The 21606-nt window shown below is 36.0% G+C and overlaps 1 protein-coding gene across 1 annotated transcript in view; it reads right to left on the bottom strand.

Moving 5' to 3' along the window:
- LOC122790665 (hyaluronan mediated motility receptor-like) overlaps positions 1–21606 on the bottom strand; it is a 761750-nt gene that overhangs the window by 325847 nt on the left and 414297 nt on the right. Inside the window, exon 17 of the mRNA XM_044058189.1 lies at positions 17534–17662. Within this exon, the coding sequence (XP_043914124.1) occupies positions 17534–17662 (129 nt within the window). The remainder of the gene's footprint in view (positions 1–17533; positions 17663–21606) is intronic.

Genomic DNA, 21606 nt, shown 5'->3' with positions numbered 1-21606 from the left:
TCATAACAATTTTATACAAGTAATTAAAAATAGATATGATTATAACATTCAACAAAACAACTAAAGTATTTATAAAGACATCCACTACAATCAGATCAATTAATTAAACTAAAATACCATGCTATTGAAATTAGGATTTTTTTAACAAATTTTGTAAATTATCCCATACAATATAATAAGATGTTTTTCTAGTTGTTCTTGACCTAATTGTGTTTATTTCCATATGGCACACTATATTCATAACATTTTAAATTCATTGAACGAAGGAGGTGTATCTGAAATCCAATTTCTGGTTATTATTTTCCTAGCCACTGCTAGAATAGACCATAACAAGGGAAGCTTAACCTTTTAACACTTTGAGGTACAGGTGTGTTGAATAATATAAGAGATTTAGAAATAATGAAATTATCTGTAAAAAGAGCCTGCAAAATTCATTAATTGACTTCCAGTATTCTTTCAATTTTATACAGTCATAAAACATATGAGCCCAGTCAGCATCAATTTCTACATTACATCTCTTACATAGATTATCTTTATTATTTATTTTATTCATCATCAAAGGTGTATAAAAAGATCTATGTAAAAATTTCCATGTATAAAGTCTCCAGACAATGGAAGACGTAGTTCTATAGGCAGATTCCAATATATATTGTTTAACTTGTTGATTTGGTGGGTCTCCATTAATAGAAGTGAAATAATTCCAGTATGTATCTACACTGTAAAAAGTTTCTTGTCTGATAACTTTATGTATGTATGAAAGTTTACCTTTATCAGAAACTTTATGTTGTAAATTTAATACCAAGTAATCAATCAGTGTTGGAATAGATTCTTTAACTGTTATAGACATTAGATCTATTCTATTAATGAGATGTTGTCTAAAGGTCTGAACCTCTAACCAGCAAGTTTCTCTTAGATCCAATTCTTGTTTTAAGAAATCTAGATTTTTAACTTTATTATCAGATATCAACTGATACCAGTACTTTAGATCATTATCTATAGCTAAATGAGTTCCTTCAGAAGTAGATGACAAAAGCATACCCTGAGTATACATTATAGGAATATAATAAAATTCCATTCCCTATACTTAGGGTGCATGAATATAAAGTTACGATAGCTAATAATAATATTTAATGGGTAACAAACCATATGTTTAGGTGTAATAGGTGAAGTACAAAATTCCTTTAGTAACCATAACATGGAGTTATTTACAATCATATTTTTATGTGTTAAGGAGACTTTCATGAAGTGCATACTAATTAGCTCCCAATAATCTTTCCATTTTGCGACATATGACTGATCTATTAATAAAGTAATAACTTTTACAATAGAAGAGATAATATATAAATTAAAGTCTGGAAAAGAAATACCCCCTTGAGACCAGCTATTAGTATGTTTCTTTAATGCAATCCTAGGTCTATTAGGTGCCCATAGGAAATTTAACATTAGTGTATTCAGTTTCTTGATAATTATTTTTGTAGGTGGAAGTATTATTGATTGTATTAAGTATAAAATCTTGGAGAATATTATCATTTTAATAATTGTAAGTCTCTCCTCCATAGTAAAAACATATTATTCCAGGTATTAAAAGATTTTGTATATTAAGAAAACAGGTATTATAATTATTATATATAATAGATTTAATATCTTTAGATAGTATTATACCTAAATAAGTTATCTGACCTGAATTGGGTACATATTTAGTAAAATCACTAATGAGGATATTTTTTCGTGTATATATAGGTAGTATTTTAGTTTTTCTTCATTGAATATTAAACCAGAAATACTTTTAAAATTCATCATTTTATCAAATAGAGACTGCATAGAAGAATTAGATCCTGCTGATGTAATTAGAACATCATCTGCAAAAGTTGAATTTTGGATGTTGTATTTTCATCTATTTCAAAACCCTCTATGTCAGTACTGTTTCTGATCAAATTAGCCCAAGGCTCCATTACTAAAGTGAATAATAGTGGAGAAAGTGGACATCCTTGTTTTGTACCTTTAAAATGGGTATTTTTGTGAAACATATGTTCCTACCTTAATATAAGCCAATGTTCCTTTGTATAAATGCTCAATTAGATTTACAAATGCATCTGAGAAGTTTGTGCACTTCAGTAAGGTAAACAGATAGTCCCAAGTTACTGAATCAAATGCTGAACTTATATCAAGACTAATAAGTGTTAAATCTTTCTTTTTCCTATTTGCAAAATCAATTAATGTTAAAGTTCTTCTTATATTATCAAAAGTATTTCTATTTACAATGAAGCCTGTCTGATCTATATCTATAATGCCGGGACTGATTGTCTTCAATCTATCAGCAAAAATACTCATAAACATTTTATAATCAACATTAAGTAATGAGATGGGCCGATATGAAGTACATCTAGTTGGATCTTTATTAGGTTTTAAAATTGGCGAAATAAATGTATATTGCCAAGATGGGGGTTATTAACTCAGTTTGGGCCAAAATAAAACTTTATGTATTAATGAATATGTACTTTTAGAAAGGATTTTATATATCTCTGGTATAATACCATCATTACCCGGTGCTTTGTTTGATTTAAGCTTATTTATTTGTGTAATAACCTCTGTATATGAAATACTTTTGTCCAATAGTTTAATCTGTTGTTTATTGCTTTTTTATTCATGTTTGTGGTTATAAACTCCTTTATTTTATCTTTAGGTTCCATGTTAATGTTATTATGGTTAATTTTGTGAAAGTGATTTCTAAATTCATCTAGTATTTCTGGTATACTAGAAACATTCTTCTTTTCCTTAGAGAAAAGATTTCTTTGATATGGTTTTGTTTATTCAACCTTTTGTTTTATTTTTAAGTCTATGCAAGTATTTGGGGCTTATTGAATAAGACAAAACTTGTATTCTCTAAAGTTATTTTAACTTTATGAGTTAAAATTTCTTTGTATTTCTCATTTAGTTTGTTTATTTCTTCAATAACTTTCTTGTCCATAATATTTTCTTTATTATTATGTTTATAAGAGTCTAATTTACTTTGAATATCTAACAATTCCTTATCCCAAGATTTCCTTTTATTATTATACCATCTGATACTTTGTCCATATAGCTATGATTTTAAGGCATCCCAAACATAGACAATGGAGACTTCAGGAGTATTATTTATGTCTAAAAATGTTTTACTTCTGAAAGTATATATTCTTTATAGTCTTTTAGTTGAGTTAAGTATGCTGGTATCCTTTTGATCTGAACATTATGAGTATTTTTATCATGAATTCAAAAACAATTGAATTATGATCAGATATAGGACATGAAATGATTTTGGAATTAATTAAATCTGTTGCCATCTGGTTAGAAATAAAGACCCTATCTATTTTTGAATAAGTTTTGTATCTGTTAGAAAAAAAGGTGTATGGTAATGATTTTGAATCTATCTGATTATTAATATCATTCAAATTATAAGAATTAGCAAAATCATTTAAATGTTTTGCATTAGATGTAATTCTTTTTCCTATAGTGGTAGTATCACTTTCATGTAGTATACAATTAAAGTCACCAGCTAAAATAATATCTCCTAAAGAAAATGATATGATCTTATCAAGATGATGTTTCAGTGTATTAATACCAATTCCAGGTATCCAATATACATTAATTAAAGTGTAAGTCTTCCCATTAATTTGTATTGTAACCATACAAAACATTCCTTTGTCATCCTGATAAGACTTAATGGTTTTAGGAATGGGCATACTTTTATTCCATAAAATAGCCACTCCTCTTTTTTTCTGAGTGTGCTCTGAACTAACCAATACTGTATATTTGTTTGTGGCTAGTTTATCAATATCTTTTTTCAAGAGATGGGTTTCTTGCAGGAAGACTAAGTTGGCCTTATGTAAATTAATGTATCTTATTAGGCTTGCCCTTTTACACGGATTATTCAATCCATTAATGTTTAAAGAAATTCCTTTTAAAGATGTCATTTGGCATTTTTAAAACTTAAGAATCTTATGATCAAAATAACAAATAACAACATAAGTAATGTTACATCTCCTCCTTTAGGTGTACCTTTAAATATAGCTGTATTTATTGAATCTCTTATGGGATTTTGTATAGGATTCAATTTTGTTTGTAGTGACAATGAGTGTACAAAATATATTGTGGATGTCAAAACTATATACATATAACAATGAACAAGTGAAAATAATGTAAGGATTAAACCTTGCATCCAGCCTGAGTTAAAACTCCAACTTAGAGTAGTATTTACCACTCAAGTTAACCCCCTACCCTAAGCAGCAGTACCTCAGCTACCACCTTATCAATTTAAAACTGGTTATATTTAACTTAAATTAACAGCTTTCAATTCAATTATCTAGCAAGACAAGACTACACATTTGATAAAACAGCATCATATAAACTAAAATAAACTTTTTTTTTTTTAAAACTATTCATACTACTATATACATCTATGTAATATAATACACTTGTATTCAAATAACATTCAAATAATCTTGATATTAGGAACCAAGAGGAGAGAGAGAAATAAAAGACGTGAAAGAGGGAGAGAGAGTGAAAGAAAGAGAGAGAGAGAAAAAAAAAAGGAAGGCATATTTACATATTAATTTATTCAAAGTATGTAAAAATAAGTTCTAACATTCATTTAAATCAAAAACTTTGGCTAATATGGTTCAGACATTACATATATTAAGATGCATCTATTTTCTGTCATGTAAATGCAGTCAACAGCTTCCAAAAAAACCCTTGAATTGCTTGTATATGAGCATTTTACTCATACTCATTATTGTCAATAGAATAAAATATTATATTTATAGAAATTGTTATAAATCATACTGCATAGTTATGCAAATTCTCAGAAACACTTGCATTATTGTAAAAAAGCCATCTGTATTTTGTATGTCTATACTACTGCTTTAAAATATATCACATGACAATTTCTTCCAGAATAGAGTTATAAAGTTATTTATGCTTGTCAATCAGATGAATTAAATGAGTTATAGTAATGTATATGTTTGGAACATAAGTTTTTAACACAAATTAGTATGCTGCAGTCAAGTAGATTTTCAAAAACACTTGAATAAATGTTTCATTTTCTATGCCTTCTAAAATAAGACATATACTTACTACAAGAAACTGCATCATTTAAAATCATTATAACTGACATATTTTATGAATTATAACATAGATATTTAAGTAATTATATAAAATAACTCACATTTAAATGTTAAAGCATTCATTTTCCTTCACATAGTCGCATTTGCATCAGTTCTACTTCCTGGTAGAGTGTTCTTCCTGAATCTGCGATGTGTCAGTGTGATATCTGGGTCAAAGGTCAAATTGACTGCTTTCAGCTTCTCTGTGAGAATTCTGAGAGTTGAAGCTTTTAAAACAACTCAAGGACACTGCTCATGAGGTAGCACACATCCCAGATTGTCTCCCTTAACATTTTGGCGGGAAACTTGTAAAAACTAGTGACAAACATTCATTTAGCAGTGTAAATGCATCAAAACATGACAAAACCTTCACGATGTATTTTACAGGTTATTACAGCCTCTATGTAAGTGAAATTAAGCCCAAAGTTATTAATAAGTAATAAAACTCAATATTTTTGTCCCAACTCAATTTTTATGCAAATCTTATTATTTACTGTGTCTATATGATCAAAAGCATTTCTATATATTAATATGAAAAAAAAATAAAGAGAAAGAATAAAGAAAAGAAAAGAGAGTAGAAAATAAAAGAGTGTAAAGCAGAAATAAAAAAAAATGTAAGAGAAAGCTATAAGAAGTATATACAATGGAATATTACTTACTGTTTATATTAATAGAGTTAAAAATAAAACATATTATTTACTATTATTTAGTTCTAATTATTATTAGTTAAAGCATGACAGATTATTTACAAACAAGTATAAGCAGTATAATCAAGAAAGTATAATTAGGAATAGCATTTGAAGAACATATAAACTTTTTACAAGGAATAAATATGTTATTATTCCATTTATCATATTTTCATTACTCTTCTCTCCCTGCCCTCCCCCACCCTTTACCCACTACATAATCTAAATAGAATGTCATTGTTTAAACAAAGAAAAGAAGAAAAGGAGAAAAAAAAAGAGAAGAAAAAAAAATGTATCAAATTACTGACCTTACTTCTCTTTTTCAGAAAGAGAAACAAATTGAATAATAGCTTGTTATTAGTTCCTCAGATATTTTGACTGGTTATGAAACAAAACATTTCTTTGCACACAGAGAATAACTTTGATTAAATCTTTTTCAGAATATTTGTGGCTTTCTGGAAATGCAGGAACTATATTTAAAAAGATTAATAATGAAGTAAAATGATGAGAGAAAAAAAAGAAAAAAAACATAGAACAAATCATTTGTTTTTTAGTCTCTTCTTCCCCTCTGAAGTCTTCCATGAAGTTTCAGTTGCCAATCTCTTTAATGAAGGACTAGCCCATTCCATTTCCTCTATTTTATCCAAAATCTTATTTTTTTGATAAACAGTAAAGCAGAGTCTAAGTCATCAAAAATTTTAGGACCATCAGGAAGGAAGATTTTTAGCTTGGCAGGAAACAGAAGGTATGTTTTAAACTGTGCTTTTTTAAGCTCCCTTAATAGTGGCAGAAAAACTTTTCTTTTAGCTATTACCAAGGAAGAATAGTCATTGTCAAAACGCACAGTTGTCTCATTAATCTTAACAGGAGCTTTAGCCCAAGCCGATTTAAGAACCATCTCTTTATCAAAAGATGATAGAAATCTAACTATAACTGATCTAGGATAGTTTTTGTTAGAGTTAGTATTAGCTATAGATCTATGTGCTCTTTCGAAACCAAAAGAGAATGCTTCTGGTAAGTCTAAAGTTTTAGGAGCCATGTTGTTAAAAAGAAGTAATATTGTTACCTTCAATATTTTCTGGCAGTCCAAAAATCCTAATGTTATTGCCTAGATCTATTTTCCAGGTCATCCAGCTTTGTTTGTAAATGTGTATTTTGTTTCAGCAGAAACTCAATGTTGATTTCCTCTTCTTGGATTCTATTTTCCATGTCATTCACAGCTTCTTCTATGCCTGTCATCTGGATATTCTGTTGTTGCAGGTCTATATGTAACAAGTCTATTTGTTTTGTAGTTTTTTCTATGAAGGTATCTATTTTAGTATCCATTTTATCCATCTTAGCAGTAAGTTGCTGGATTATAGTTATCAGAGACTGAAGTTCTTTCTTGATACTGGAGTCTTGAGAATTTGTCTTACTGGAACTCATTTCAGACTGATAAACTGACAGGAAAATTTCCAAAGTGATTTCTGACAGGAATATTGTTAAAATTTCCTTTCTTTTTTAGATATAGTTCAAGAACTATATAAAACAAACATAATTAGAAAGAAAATTACTTCAAAAATTAAATTTTTAAGTAATTAATTCCTGTCAGTGTAATGAAATTGGTGGAGCTGAAGAAATCTGCTGCTATCCTGGGTTCATCCTTGGCCACGCCCACATTAACAATTCTGATGTAAGTATGCTGAGATGATAGCAGTTTTTTAGCTGGAGTGTGTGTTTAAACACGAATAGTCCTCGATAAGTTAATTAACTGATTAATTGATTAATTTTCCTGCCTTGCTGTTGGCAAAGAATATATAATGGGTCTGTAGTTCATGTATTTTATTGTCTGATGAAGAGTGGGATGACCCACGCGAAAGCGCTTACACATTTTTATGTGGAATAAAAGAATTTGTTTTTCATCATATGTTGCTGAAGGCTTCTATTTTTGACTGCATCGTGGTTTGGTACTCCTTTTACTTTTTACACTTGGATTCCATTTCTTTGGAAGGAGGACCATTTGGCAGAGACGTTGCTTCCTGTTTGTTTCTATTCTTCACCTCTGGGCAGAAAACAGAGCAATAAAGGACATTTATGCATGCAACTTCTGGCCATTAACTCTGGCCTTAAAAAAAAAAAAAAAGCAAGAATTCCTTCATCTAGACTGTCCGGAGCCGACTGTAGATCAAAGCATCACAACATGTTTTACTTGTTCAGCAGAGTGCACTGTTGTTACATTTTTGTAAAAGCATTTTTCCATTTAAGACAACAAGCCTGTGGCTTACAATAATACTTACAAATGACAGAATTATCTATAGAATTCTATCTGGCTAGGCTGGCAGCCTTCATCTATCTCCACTAGCCTTCCCCTATCATCACACATCTACCCCCTTGGAGAACTCAAGCTAGTTTTTCAAGTGACCCTTGAGAAATGTTGCTTGAGAGGGTTAGGTCTATCTGAGTATACCTTACCCCATTCCCTGTCTTGAGAGCCCATCTGCATTGGCATTGCTAATCCCACTGCGGTGCTGCACTGACATATCATATGCTTGCAAACCTAGGCTCCATCTTAGCAACTTGGCCTTTTGCTGGCTGGCTCTGTTCTTCTTTGTCAGGTCTTTAAGGGGAGCAGCTATGTTACTATAACTGGGGATGAACTTTCTGCAGTACTCTGCTGTCACTAAAAATGCCCTCACCTGCTTTTTAGAAACAGTTGCAGGCCATGCCTGAATGGCTTTCACTTTGGCAGGTTCTGGCCTTATCTTACCACTCCCCACTCTACGTCTTAGGTAGGAGACCTCTGCCATGCCCACCTGACATTTTCTCGGCTTAATGGTCAAACCCTGCCCTCTGTAGTCTGCCCAGCACCTCCCTGACATGCTGAAGATGCTTTGGCCAGAAATGGCTGTGGATGGCAGTGTCAGCTAGGTAAGAAAGGACAAACCCTCCTGCTCCTGCTAGGATATGATCTACCAGCCTCTGGAAAGTTGCTGAGGCATTCTTAATCCCAAAAGGCATCTTTGTGAACTCATACAAGCCAAAAGGAGTCACAAAGGCTGACTTCTCTCTAGCACTGGGAGTCAAGGGCAACTGCCAGTAACCCTTGGTAAGATCAATGGTTGTAAGATACTTAGCCCCACCCAGCTGCTCTAGGGCCTCATCTGTCCTAGGCATGAGGTAAGCATCTGACTCTGTGTGACCATTTAATTTCCTGTAGTCCACACAGAACCTGGTGCTGCCATCCTTCTTTAGCACCAGCACCACTGGGGAGGCCCAGGGACTATTGGACTCTTGAATCACCCCTAGTTCCAACATCTCCTGTACCTCCTCCCTCAGAGTCTATTTGACTCTCTCAGGTGCTCTATAAGGGTCTGGTCTAATAGGCCTTTGGGGTCCTGTATCCACCTGGTGCTGCCCCAGGTGGGTGCACCCTAGTTTCGCAGTGAACATGTCCCCAAATTCCTGCAACACTGTTTGGATTTCTCGAACCTTGTAGGAAATAGCTGCTGGGACATTGTTATCCATTCCACTGAGGTGTCAGCCCATGCCTCAATGAGAAGATCAGTCCCCAGATCTCCCTCAGTCTCCTCCTGCAATCCACTGCAAATGCTCAGCACAGGGGCCTCTTTATCATGGTAAGGTTTCATCATGTTAACATGGTATAATTTGTGCTCCTGCCTTCTGCCTAGCAGTTCCACCATGTAGTTAACATCCCTTGACTTTCTTACCACCTTGTAGGGTCCCTTCCAAGCTGCTTGCAGCTTGTTGTGTCTGAAAGGAATGGGAATCTTTACCTGCTGGCCCACAGCATACTCTCTAGCTCAAGCATTCCTGTCATACCACACCTTTTTCTGTTGTTGGGCTTCTGCCAGGTTCTCCTGGGCCAAGCCCATGAGTTACATGAGCCTTATCCTTAGGTTTAGGACGTATGCCACAACAGAATCCTTGTGAGACTCACACTCACCTTCCCAATCATCTTGAATTAAATCTAGAGGTCCCCTCACCCTATGCCCATACAACAACTCAAAGGGTGAAAAACCTGTGGATTCTTGGGGAACCTCTCTGTAAGCAAACAGCAGATGGGGAAAATATTTGTTCCACTCCCTCTTAAACTGATCTGCAAATGCCTGTAGCATGGACTTAATTGTAGAGTTTAACCTCTCAACAAGCCCATTAGTCTGGGGATGGTAGGGGTGGTCTTCATGTGCTTCACCCCACAGGACTTCCACAGACAAGCCAGTAGGTCTGCCATGAAATTGGCACCTCTGTCAGTCAGTATTTCCTTTGGGAAACCTACCCTGCTGAAAATCTCTAACAAAGCATTTGCCACCTTCTATGCCTCAATGGAGGACAAAGCCACTGCCTCAGGGTATCGTGTAGCATAATCCACTTCCACTAAGATATAATTTTTTGCTGTGGAACTTGGGGTATTCAGAGGACCCACAATATCCATAGCTACCCTCTTAAATAGCTCCTCAATCACAGGCAAAGGCATTAAAGGAGCTCTCACCTTGTCTCCTGCCTTGCCTACCTTTTGGCACTGCTCACAGGTTCTGCAGTACCCTGTTACATCTCTGGAAATTTCAGGCCAATAGAAGTTCTGCATAATATGCCTCTTTGTATGTTTTATGCCCATATGACCTGCAAAGGGAATATCATGGGGTATGGCTAGAAGTGCCAGATGGTAGGCTCTAGGCACTATCAACTGCTGTACTCTCTCACCTTCTAGCCCCCCTCAGGGGTCCACTCTCTGTACAGTAACCTTTTGTCCCAGTATACAGATTCCCCATTTCCTTGAGAATCAGGTGACTCCCTAGCTACCTGCCCCAGGCCTTGCAATGTAGGGTCTGAGAGCTGACCCTGCCTCAACTTTCTCCTTGTAACCCTTTCCAACTCCCCTTCCACAGGAAGACTGGCATCCTTGGACAGTGGTGCCTCACTGTCAGCAAGGGTACTACTACTCACCTCTACCTTTGCAGTCACTCTGTCCAAGGGACCATCAGTACCCCCAAGCAGCTGTGGCTCACCTTCAGTCTCACTGCTACAGGGTAGCTTCCTCTCTGAAGTAACCACCTCCAGTTCTGGCTGCAATTATGCAGTCTGTCTGGGTCTCTCCCAGGCAACCAGACATACATGCTTGTCTCCTAGCCTGACTGTGTGTAACTGCATAAGTACATGGTACTGCCTCATCAAAATCCTGCCCTATCAGGACATCTGCAGGATGGTAGTTTGGTACCCCTGTTGTCTCAAGTCAACCTACTATTGCCATTTTGTCTTTCTCACTTACTGGCTCCCTCATCTTTTGTTCCCCACCTTGCCTTTGTGGACACCTGTATGCCACATGGCCCCACTGGTTGCATTCAAAACATTTAATCCTAGCTCCTGGACAAGTAGCTGGACTAATGGCTTCCACTACTACTGGCAGATTCTGTTGTGGCAGTCTGTGCTGCCCACCATGGGTTCCTTTAGACCCATGAGCAGTATTGGGAGTCCCCTTCCCGTGCAGTGCAGCTCTGCTTGCTAGGTATAGGTCTCCCTTGTTCCCCAACTTATCTGAAGTAGCACATTGTCTATCAGCTAACCAGATACTCATGTCCTCAGGCAAAGTGCTAAGGGCTTGTTCCCTCACCAAAAGGTCTGCTAGCCCTTCATAAGTGGTGAACTGACATCCACTCACCCACCTATGGAAATAAGTGCTCAGTTCAGCAACATATTTACACACACTTTCATCTGCCTTGTGTCTATGCTCACAGAAGGTTTTCTTATACGTTTCAGGTGTTAGCTTAAACAATTCTAACAAGTGATCTTTACCAGCAGTATAATCAAAACATGCAAAGTTAGACATTTTAGACAAAACAGTTACAGCTTTACCATGGAGTAAGGGGGTCAGGAACCATACCCAGAGCCTTTGGTCAACACTATACTGTTTGCATACCCTCTCAAACATATGAATGAAACTACCAAAATTATCCCCCTCTTTAAATTGTGGAAGAAATGTACTGACTTTTTGTGCTTCTGGGGTCCAGTTACTCCCTTTCCCATTACATCCATGACTCTGGTGAAGAGTCAGCATTTCCCTCTCAAGTGTCCTCTGCTGCTCCTTTTCCTCAACTTCTATTTTCAAATGCCTGGACTCCAACTCAAGTCTCTTTAGCTCCAGATGGATTTTTAAGTCCTATGCAGAAAGTTAAGCTGTCCATTCTCCGAGGGTATTATATCTCCACTGCCAGTCTGATTGTCCTCCTGGTTGCTGTTTTCTGATGCAGCTGTAACCAAGGCTACAATCAGGTCTGCCTTAGTCAGGTTTCCCTGCACCAGTCCCCTAGCCTGGCACATCTTCACCAGCTGGCTCCTTGTCAGCTCTCCATACTCTTCTGCTGACATGCTGCCTGCTCACTCTGACTAACGAAGCTAACAAAAGAAATAAAACAATTGTGATCTGAACTCTGAGTATTCACTGCATGGCTGATTTAGAGTACAAAACACCTTCAAAGCTCACTGTACACAAGCTACAGGAATTCACTCTACCCGCACCACTACAAGCCCATTAGAATTTGCCAACCAATTAATATGTGCTGTGGATATCTCACCACTGCCAAACAATTAATATGTGATGCCCATGCTCTGGCCCAGCAATCAAGGAGGCTCAATTCGCACCACTAACACCAGTGAGGAGCATCTCATATAGGAGGAAAGGATAACAAATACACATCGTAAAGTGCAATTTCCCTCAAAAGCACAAAGTGATCACAGTCAGTCCGGGGCTGGTCACTCCCTTGCTCTCCAGGTCCCCAATAAGACTCCCCTCTGGCACAGCTATAGAGTCCAGATCTCAGCCTAGTGGGCAAGCTAAAACCTCCAGCACCCTCTCTGTCCAACCAGTGCTTTGTGTCCCTGCCAAATTAGCTGACACACACACACACACACACACACACACACACACACACACACACACACACACACACACACACGCACACACACACAAAGACACACAGACACACAAACACACACTTTGAGAAGAGTTTATATAACCACACAGACACTCCTGGTGAAGGCTGGCACAGGTTCTCCAGCTGTGCCCCCTTTTCCCAGACTATACAGAAGTATCAGCTGCCACCACCCACTAATATTTATCAGTTACTCAAAGGCCCTTAAAATGGTGTTAAATTATTACTGTGCAATATTATTATCCAACTGGTAAGTGTGAGTAAACTTGGTACAGGATCAGTATATACATGCAATGTACTCTAGAGCTAAAAATATCTCTACACAAAACAGCCACAGTTAAAAGGGTTTAACATATTTAATAATAAATAATTAAAAACACAAGACAACACTTTTTACTACATAGTGCGATTCAAGAGTTCAGAGATCACAGAGAAATTCTTAAAATAATTCAGTAGTACAGTTCTGACATCACAGAAAAACACAGTCTAAGCTTTCTAGTTTCTAGCTATTTCTAAGAGAAAACACAAGTCTAAGATAAACTTACATATATAGCAAAGGCAGAGTGCTGATGAGTTGGATGGTCAAGACAAAAATTATTAATACTCTCTGATTCTCTCTGTTTTTAAAATCACATTCCTAGTTCACATTACATCATTCTTCACACTTCCCTGGGTTCCCAGGCTAACCAAAACTACATTTACATTCTTCACCTCTGGGCAGAAACCAAAGCAATAAAGGACATTTATGCATGCAAATTCTGGACATTAACTCTGGCCTTAAAACAATTTATTTATTTTTATTTATTTTATTTTATTTTATTTTATTTATTTTACATTTGTTAACCGGGAGAGTCCGACTGGATACATGTCCATTTTCAGCGGAGGCCCGGGGAGAAAAGCTCCAAGTACATAACAGACATATGAACAAGATAGTTGAGTTCTAAATACAATATAAAGATACATCACATCTTGGGAAAAAAAACAACAGCAGCAAATAAAAAAAACATAGGTCAGTTACAAAGGCGCCTTGTTAAAAAGCGGTTAAGGATAGTGAGGTAAGAGAAGGGTAAATGATAGTGGTTAATCAGGTTTGGAACAGGGACATTGCCAGAGAGTATTGAGATGGGGTTTAAGCTTTTTTTGAATTGTAGGAGTGAGGGTTCTGAGGTGAGCATGGTCGGTAGGGAGTTCCACATTTTACCTACAAAGTTTGAGAATAGAGAATCCCAGCAGAATTATTGGCTTTGGTAGTTTGAGCTAAGATCTTATTGGAGGAGCGTAAAGATTGCAGGTTAATATAGGGGTGAATGATGTTTTTCAGAGCTGGTGTTTTCTCTGGGTGATACAGTATCTGTTGAGCCATTTTGAGTTGGTTGAAATGGAGTTGGCTGGAAAACTCTAACCACCCTAGTTGCTTCAAGTTAGTGCAGTGGTGCGTTCTAAAGGTGGAATTTGTGGCAAATCTAGCTATGTGATTGTAACAAGAAGCAAGTTTGTTAAGGGTTGTCTTGTTTAGGTTTGTAAAGAGGGGAGGCATAGAAAAGAGTTGATAGTAGGTGTGTGCTGGCAATTGTAATTTTAGTGTGAGGAGTGAGAAAGTGTTTTACTTTATAGAGAGAGCCAAGCTTTTTATTGACGGTTTTGATGGCAAAATTGAAATGGGTGTCAAATTTAAGGGAGTTATCAATGGTAACATCTAATAGCTTTGTGTGAGCTTCTGGTGATATAGTGATTCCATTGGAGGATGTAATAGAGAAGGTGGGGGGAAGAGTCTTGTTAGTGGGTGAGAAAGTAAGTAGTTTTGTTTTGTTGGGGTTGAGAACTAGTTGTCGACTTGAGAACCATTTTTCTATTAGGTTGAAGGTGTCTTGGGTTGAAGCAGTGAGGTCTGCCAGGTTGGAGGCAGTGCTGATGATAGTCGAATCATCTGCATATTGAATGCATGTGGCATGGGGGGTGATTGTGGGCAGGTCATTAACAAAGATGGTGAAGAGAAGAGGGCCAAGAATAGATCCTTGGGGAACTCCAAGTGTAACAGGTAGGCATGTAGATAATTTGTCCTGCCATAGAACAGCCTGTTGCCTATTGGACAGGTAAAGTGACTTTAATAGTGATTCCATTGGAGGATGTAATAGAGAAGGTTCTCAAAACAATAGCAAGAATTCCTTCAGCTAGACCATCCATAGCCAACTTTAGATCAAAGGGTCACAACATGTTTTACTTGGTCATCCGAGTGCACTGTTGTTACATTTTTGTAACAGCATTTTTTTCTATTTAAGACAACAAGCCTGTGGTTTATATTAACATTTACAAGTGACATAGTTATCTATAAAAGTCTATCTGGCTAGTCTGGCAGCCTTCACTTATCTCCACTAGCCTTCCCCTATCATCACAGTATTCATATACAGATCTTAGTTATTTAAGATGTTCATAAATAACATGAAGTCAGGAAGTTATCCTCTTTTCTGTTCACTTTCAAAATGTAGTGCAACTGACTGCATAGTCCCTGCCACATATGTCTCAACTTATCATTCAAGGAGAACACTAAAAAATAATGGCAGACAAAGTCCTAAAGTCAGTGACAGCAATCGTGGACAACTATTGCATTTATATACTTAGAATCTTTGTGGAATTACAAACCTTATCTTATCATGCTTTTCTTATCATGCTTTTTTGAAGGCTAAGTATCAAACTCAAATGTCATCATTATTTAGTGACTGCAGTCTGCAATGATTTGCCAGAAAAAGCAACATACTTTACAAGCAACAAACCAAAAGAAGAAGCCAAAAACTCAAGACAAATTAAATCAACTTGGGGACAAATGAGAGCCCACCTCCATAAACATGGATGTGACCATCTATTAAAGCCACTTGTATGATTGTATACCTCAGATCGTTGATTGCAATCAATTAAATGAATACATATAGACATACATGCATACAAAAATAACTGGCATACAAGAATCTATCTTGCCACATCAGTGGTATCAGAATACAGTGTGCAACTCATTGCACTGCCCTCCCATACTTCACAACCTCTTAGCTCATGAATCAAACATAAAACTGAAATAATGGTTGACAACCAAAATCAAAGACAGCAAGTATCTGTATATATTTATAAACTTGTTAGAATAACATGGCTTGCATTAGCATGCTTTTTAAAAAAATAAAATAAAAACATCTTTATTGAATTATCACTCATGAAAATGACAGTCATAGATTTATATAAATGAAAACATACCATGTTCACATATTTCTGAATGCTGTTAAAGAGAAGCTCAACTGTCCTGTTGTCATTATTTAGTGACTTCATTACTTGCTTATTTAGCAGAGTTTCCTATTAATTTGAGGTACTAAATTCACAGCTGCAGTACAAGCTTTGAAAGTGTTTCTTTCTCCAATTTCTTTTCTGAATTATGGACTTATTAGAGAAACTACATTCTGTAAAGATAAACAAAGGGGTAAGACAATCCTCTCTGATGGATTTTGACTTACAGTGGAAAGTAATAGGAACAATTTAGCTGTTTGTAACTAAAGCAGCTCATAAGTAACTTTGCCCAGGCAATTATTGGTGACCAAATGGCTTTTCTTTTTCAATGAATTAATGCGATGCTGTCCTGGGTCATCTAGAGACATGAATCTACTTATCTTATATACCATCACCTAAAGATCATGGGTTTTTTGGGCTAAATTGAATGCAGATAAAGGTAGGCAGCACTCAGGCTGGGGTAGTATCATCTTTAATGCAATTGCTTTTCATGATTCTGTGGAGGTAGGTTAGCGTATTCAAATAATATATTTGAATACAAGTTTTAGTTATCTAAGATGTTTTGTACATGAGGGGTAAGATTTTGGTCAAGGTTTCTCCTAGATATTTCTTTTGAAAGGGTGGAGGTGTTTTGGTTTTCTGTGTATTCATCCAAGTTTAATCATTTAACTTTAATATTTCATTCCATTTATGAAGGTGTTACACTCATAGAGGATTCTTATCTTGAAATAAAAAAAAAATGTAATACTCTATTTTAAACCCTTGTGAACCAGGGAACATATTCTCTACTCTCCCACTTGAAGTACCTTATGTTGTTTCCATGAATTATTAAATGATCTAGCAATGGAAGACTGACGTATTTGCCCCACTGATATGATGAAATGATTCCACTCATTGCTCCTTGCTGCGATCCCTCCCCTATAAAACCATTCACCAATTGCTTATAAAATCATGTCTTCTTATTTGCTACACTCACTGTTTATTAAATCTCCTGCCTTCATAAGCAGCCAGCACATGCTTTCACTCTGCACCACAGCTTATCAAACCGTCAAGCCGATCAGACATAAAACCTGGGATGGATCAAGGAATGAATGAATAAAAACATATTCAAACAAAAGAGAAAAATGCTTCAGGAACTGATTTTGCTCCTTACAATGAAGCATGAACCATTTCTTGAAGAATTCAACACAATACTTGTTTGACTTCTACCCTATGAACTGCACATTTTGAGAGATGCGCTTTCAAGAACAGTGTAAACTGTGAACATATCGCTTGTGCTGCCAGAAAGGCTAGACTAAGTGTACACTTAGTGTTGACTTATTGGTAACTTTTATGAATCCCAGCCAGTATCTTTTGTTAAGTATTTTGTAGAGTAAATGTCTGAGTCTTTCTTTCCTTTCTCCTTAGAATGTTCTTGTTCAAAATACATAAGAGCCAGTTTAAAACAATAATTTATGCAGTTTCTCTGTATGTACATTACATTAAGTGTCACTGAATGATGCTTCACTGAACTTACCTGTGGTGTCATTATTCCTGTACAAGATTTGCAGACTGCTTTTTGTGTCTCTCATGTTCCTGTCTGTGGAGGCAACCTGTTGTCTCAGACCTTGAATTTGATTTGAAAGTTCTGCAATTTTTTCTCGATCTGTATTAACAGATAAATTAAAAAGCTAAGGACTAAGTTGTAAGAACAATTCAAGCATAGTTTTTCTTACAAGAAAGTCAATCTTTATTGTGAAGTAACTTATGTCATTTTTCCTGGAAATAGTTTCCAGACAGTTTTTTGTGTCTCTTGTGATCTTTTCTATGTTGTCAGATGTTGAAGTTGATTTGAAAGTTCTCCCATGTATTCATGATCTGTATTCACAAATAAATTGAAAAGTTAAGGGCTGAGTTGTAAGAACACCAGTCATAGTTTTTGCTTCCAAGAAAGTCACTTTTTATTGAGGAGTAACTTATGAATAAGGCAACTATGAATGTGCCCACACACACACACACACACACACACACACACACACACACACACACACACACATACACACACACACACACACACACACACACACACACACACACACACACACACACATGTACCCACACACACACAAACACACACACAAACACACACAGATACACACACACACACACACACACACACACACACACACACACACACACACACACACACACACTAGTGGCAGCTGGTGACATCAAAGCAAAATGCTGCAGGGTGGGACTCAATTAAACAGGTCAACAATGATTAACTATGTTGAAGTATTGAAGCAACAGATGAGGTCATTCACTTTCATCAATAGGCTATCTTAGTGCGTTCCCATTCATTACTCAGTGTATGCACTTTAGATGTCTTGCTGCGAGCAACAAAGCCAGCCTTAGGTAAAATGGAGCCCTAAACTAAAGACTCCATGGACCTCTCTGAAAGATAATTGATTTTATTTTTTTAAAGGAAAATATATGATGTTGAAACCTTAATGTTGAATGATAAGAAAGCAGCAGTTTTCTAATCAACTAAGAATACAAATGCAAGGACATATTAACCCTATTTAGAAATAGTGCCTGCCTTCCTACCCCTCCAAAACATGGCGGTCTTCTGTGTACCACCCTGGTGATAGACTGGGATGAAAGTAAAAGCACAGGTGGTCAGATGTGTATGTTAAAGAGCTGAGGGTCTGGGAGATGAAACCAAACCACATGGGTATGATCCACACAGAGATAAGTAGTACATGTAAGAGAAAACACAAGTCTAAGATAAACTTACATATATAGCAAAGGCAGAGTGCTGATGAGTTGGATGGTCAAGACAAAAAATATTAATGCTCTCTGATTCTCTCTGTTTTTAAAATCACATTCCTGGTTCACATTACATCATTCTTCACACTTCCCTGGGTTCCCAGGCTAACAGAAGCTACATTTACATTCTTCACCTCTGGGCAGAAACCAGAGCAATAAAGAACATTTATGCATGCAAATTCTGGACATTAACTCTGGCCTTAAAACAATAGCAAGAATTCCTTCAGCTAGACCATCCATGGCTGACTTTAGATCAAAGGGTCACAACATGTTTTACTTGGTCAGCAGAGTGCACTGTTGTTACATTTTTGTAACAGCATTTTTTCTATTTAAGATAACAAGCCTGTGGTTTATATTAATATTTACAAGTGACATAATTATCTATAAAAGTCTATCTGGCTAGTCTGGCAGCCTTCACTTATCTCCACTAGCCTTCCCCTATCATCACAGTATTCATATACAGATCTTAGTTATTTAAGATGTTCATAAATAACATGAAGTCAGGAAGTTATCCTCTTCTCTGTTCACTTTCAAAATGTAGTGCAACTGACTGCATAGTCCCCGCCACATATGTCTCAACTTATCATTCAAGGAGAACACTAAAAAATAATGGCAGACAAAGTCCTAAAGTCAGTGACAGCAATCGTGGACAACTATTGCATTTATATATTTAGAATCTTTGTGGAATTACAAGCCTTATCTTATCATGCTTTTTGAAGGCTAAGTATCAAACTCAAATGTCATCATTATTTAGTGACTGCAGTCTGCACTGATTTGCCAGAAAAAGCAACAGACTTTACAAGCAACAAACCAAAATAAGAAGCCAAAAACTCAAGACAAATTAAATCAACTTGGGGACAAATGAGAGCCCACCTCCATACATATGGATGTGACCATCTATTAAAGCCACTTGTATGACCGTATACCTCAGATCATTGATTGCAATCAATTAAATGAATACATATAGACATACATGCATACAAAAATAACTGGCATACAGGACTCTATCTTGCCACCTCAGTGGTATCAGAATACAGTGTGCAACTCATTGCACTGCCCACCCCCCATACTTCACAACCTCTTAGCTCATGAATCAAACATAAAACTGAAATAATGGTTGACAATGGACCAAAATCAAAGGCAGCAAGTGTCTGTATATACTTATAAACTTGTTAGAATGACATGACTTGCATTAGCATGCTTTTTAAAAAAATAAAATAAAAACATCTTTATTGAATTATCACTCATGAAAATAACAGTCATAGATTTATATAAATGAAAACATACTGTGTTCACATAGTTCTGAATGCTGTTAAAGAAAAACTCAACTGTCCTGTTGTCATTATTTAGTGACTTCATTCCTTGCTTATTTAGCAGAGTTTCCTATTAATTTGAGGTACTAAATTCACAGCTGCAGTACAAGCTTTGAAAGTGTTTCTTTCTCCAATTTATTTTCTGAATTATGGACTTATTAGAGAAACTACATTTTGTAAAGATAAACAAAGGGGTAAGACAATCCTCTCTGATGGATTTTGACTTACAGTGGAAAGTAATAGGAACAGTTTAGCTGTTTGTAACTAAAGCAGCTCATAAGTAACTTTGCCCAGGCAATTATTGGTGACTAAATGGCTTTTTTTTTTCAATGAATTAATGCGATGCAGTCCTGGGTCATCTTGAGATATGAATCTACTTATCTTATATACCATCACCTAAAGATCATGGGTTTTCTGGGCTAAATTGAACGCAGATAAAGGTAGGCAGCACTCAGGTTGGGGTAGAATCATCTTTAATGCAATTGCTTTTCATGATTCTGTGGAGGTAGGTTAGCGTATTCAAATAATATATTTAAATACAAGTTTTAGTTATCTAAGATGTTTTGTACATGAGGGGTAAGATTTTGGTCAATGTTTCTCCTAGATATTTCTTTTGAAAGGGTGGAGGTGTTTTGGTTTTCCTGTGTATTCATCCAAGTTTAATTATTTAACTTTAATATTTCATTCCATTTATGAAGGTGTTACACTCATAGAGGATTCTTATCCTGAAATTAAAAAAAATGTAATACTCTATTTTAAACCCTTGTGAACTAGGGAACATATTCTCTACTCTCCCACTTGAAGTACCTTATGTTGTTTCCATGAATTCTTAAATGATCTAGCAATGGAAGACTGACGTATTTGCCCCACTGATATGATGAAATGATTCCACTCATTGCTCCTTGCTGCGATCTCTCCCCTATAAAAGCATTCACCAATTGCTTATAAAATCATGTTGTCTTATTTGTTACACTCACTGTTTATTAAATCTGCTGCCTTCATAAGCAGCCAGCACATGCTTTCACTCTGCACTACAGCTTATCAAACCATCAAGCCAATCAGACATAAAACCTGGGATGGATCAAGGAATGAATGAATAAAAACATATTCAAACAAAAGAGAAAAATGCTTCAGGAACTGATTTTGCTCCTTACAATGAAGCATGAACCATTTCTTGAAGAATTCAACACAATACTTGTATGACTTCTACCCTATGAACTGCACATTTTGAGAGATGCGCTTTCAAGAACAGTGTAAACTGTGAACATATTGCTTGTGCTGACAGAAAGGCTACACTAAGAGTACACTTAGTGTTGACTTATTGGTAACTTTTATGAATCCCAGCCAGTATCTTTTGTTAAGTATTTTGTAGAGTAAATGTCTGAGCCTTTCTTTCCTTTCTCCTTGGAATGTTCTTGTTCAAAATACAATAGAGCCAGTTTAAAACAATAATTCATGCTGTTTCTCT

Source organism: Protopterus annectens, chromosome 16.part0, assembly GCF_019279795.1.
Source record: "Protopterus annectens isolate FY-2018-M chromosome 16.part0, PAN1.0, whole genome shotgun sequence".
NCBI classification, from domain to species: Eukaryota; Metazoa; Chordata; order Ceratodontiformes; family Protopteridae; genus Protopterus; species Protopterus annectens.
Note: the sequence above shows the minus strand (reverse complement) of the source record. Positions and strands in the feature narration are given on the sequence as shown.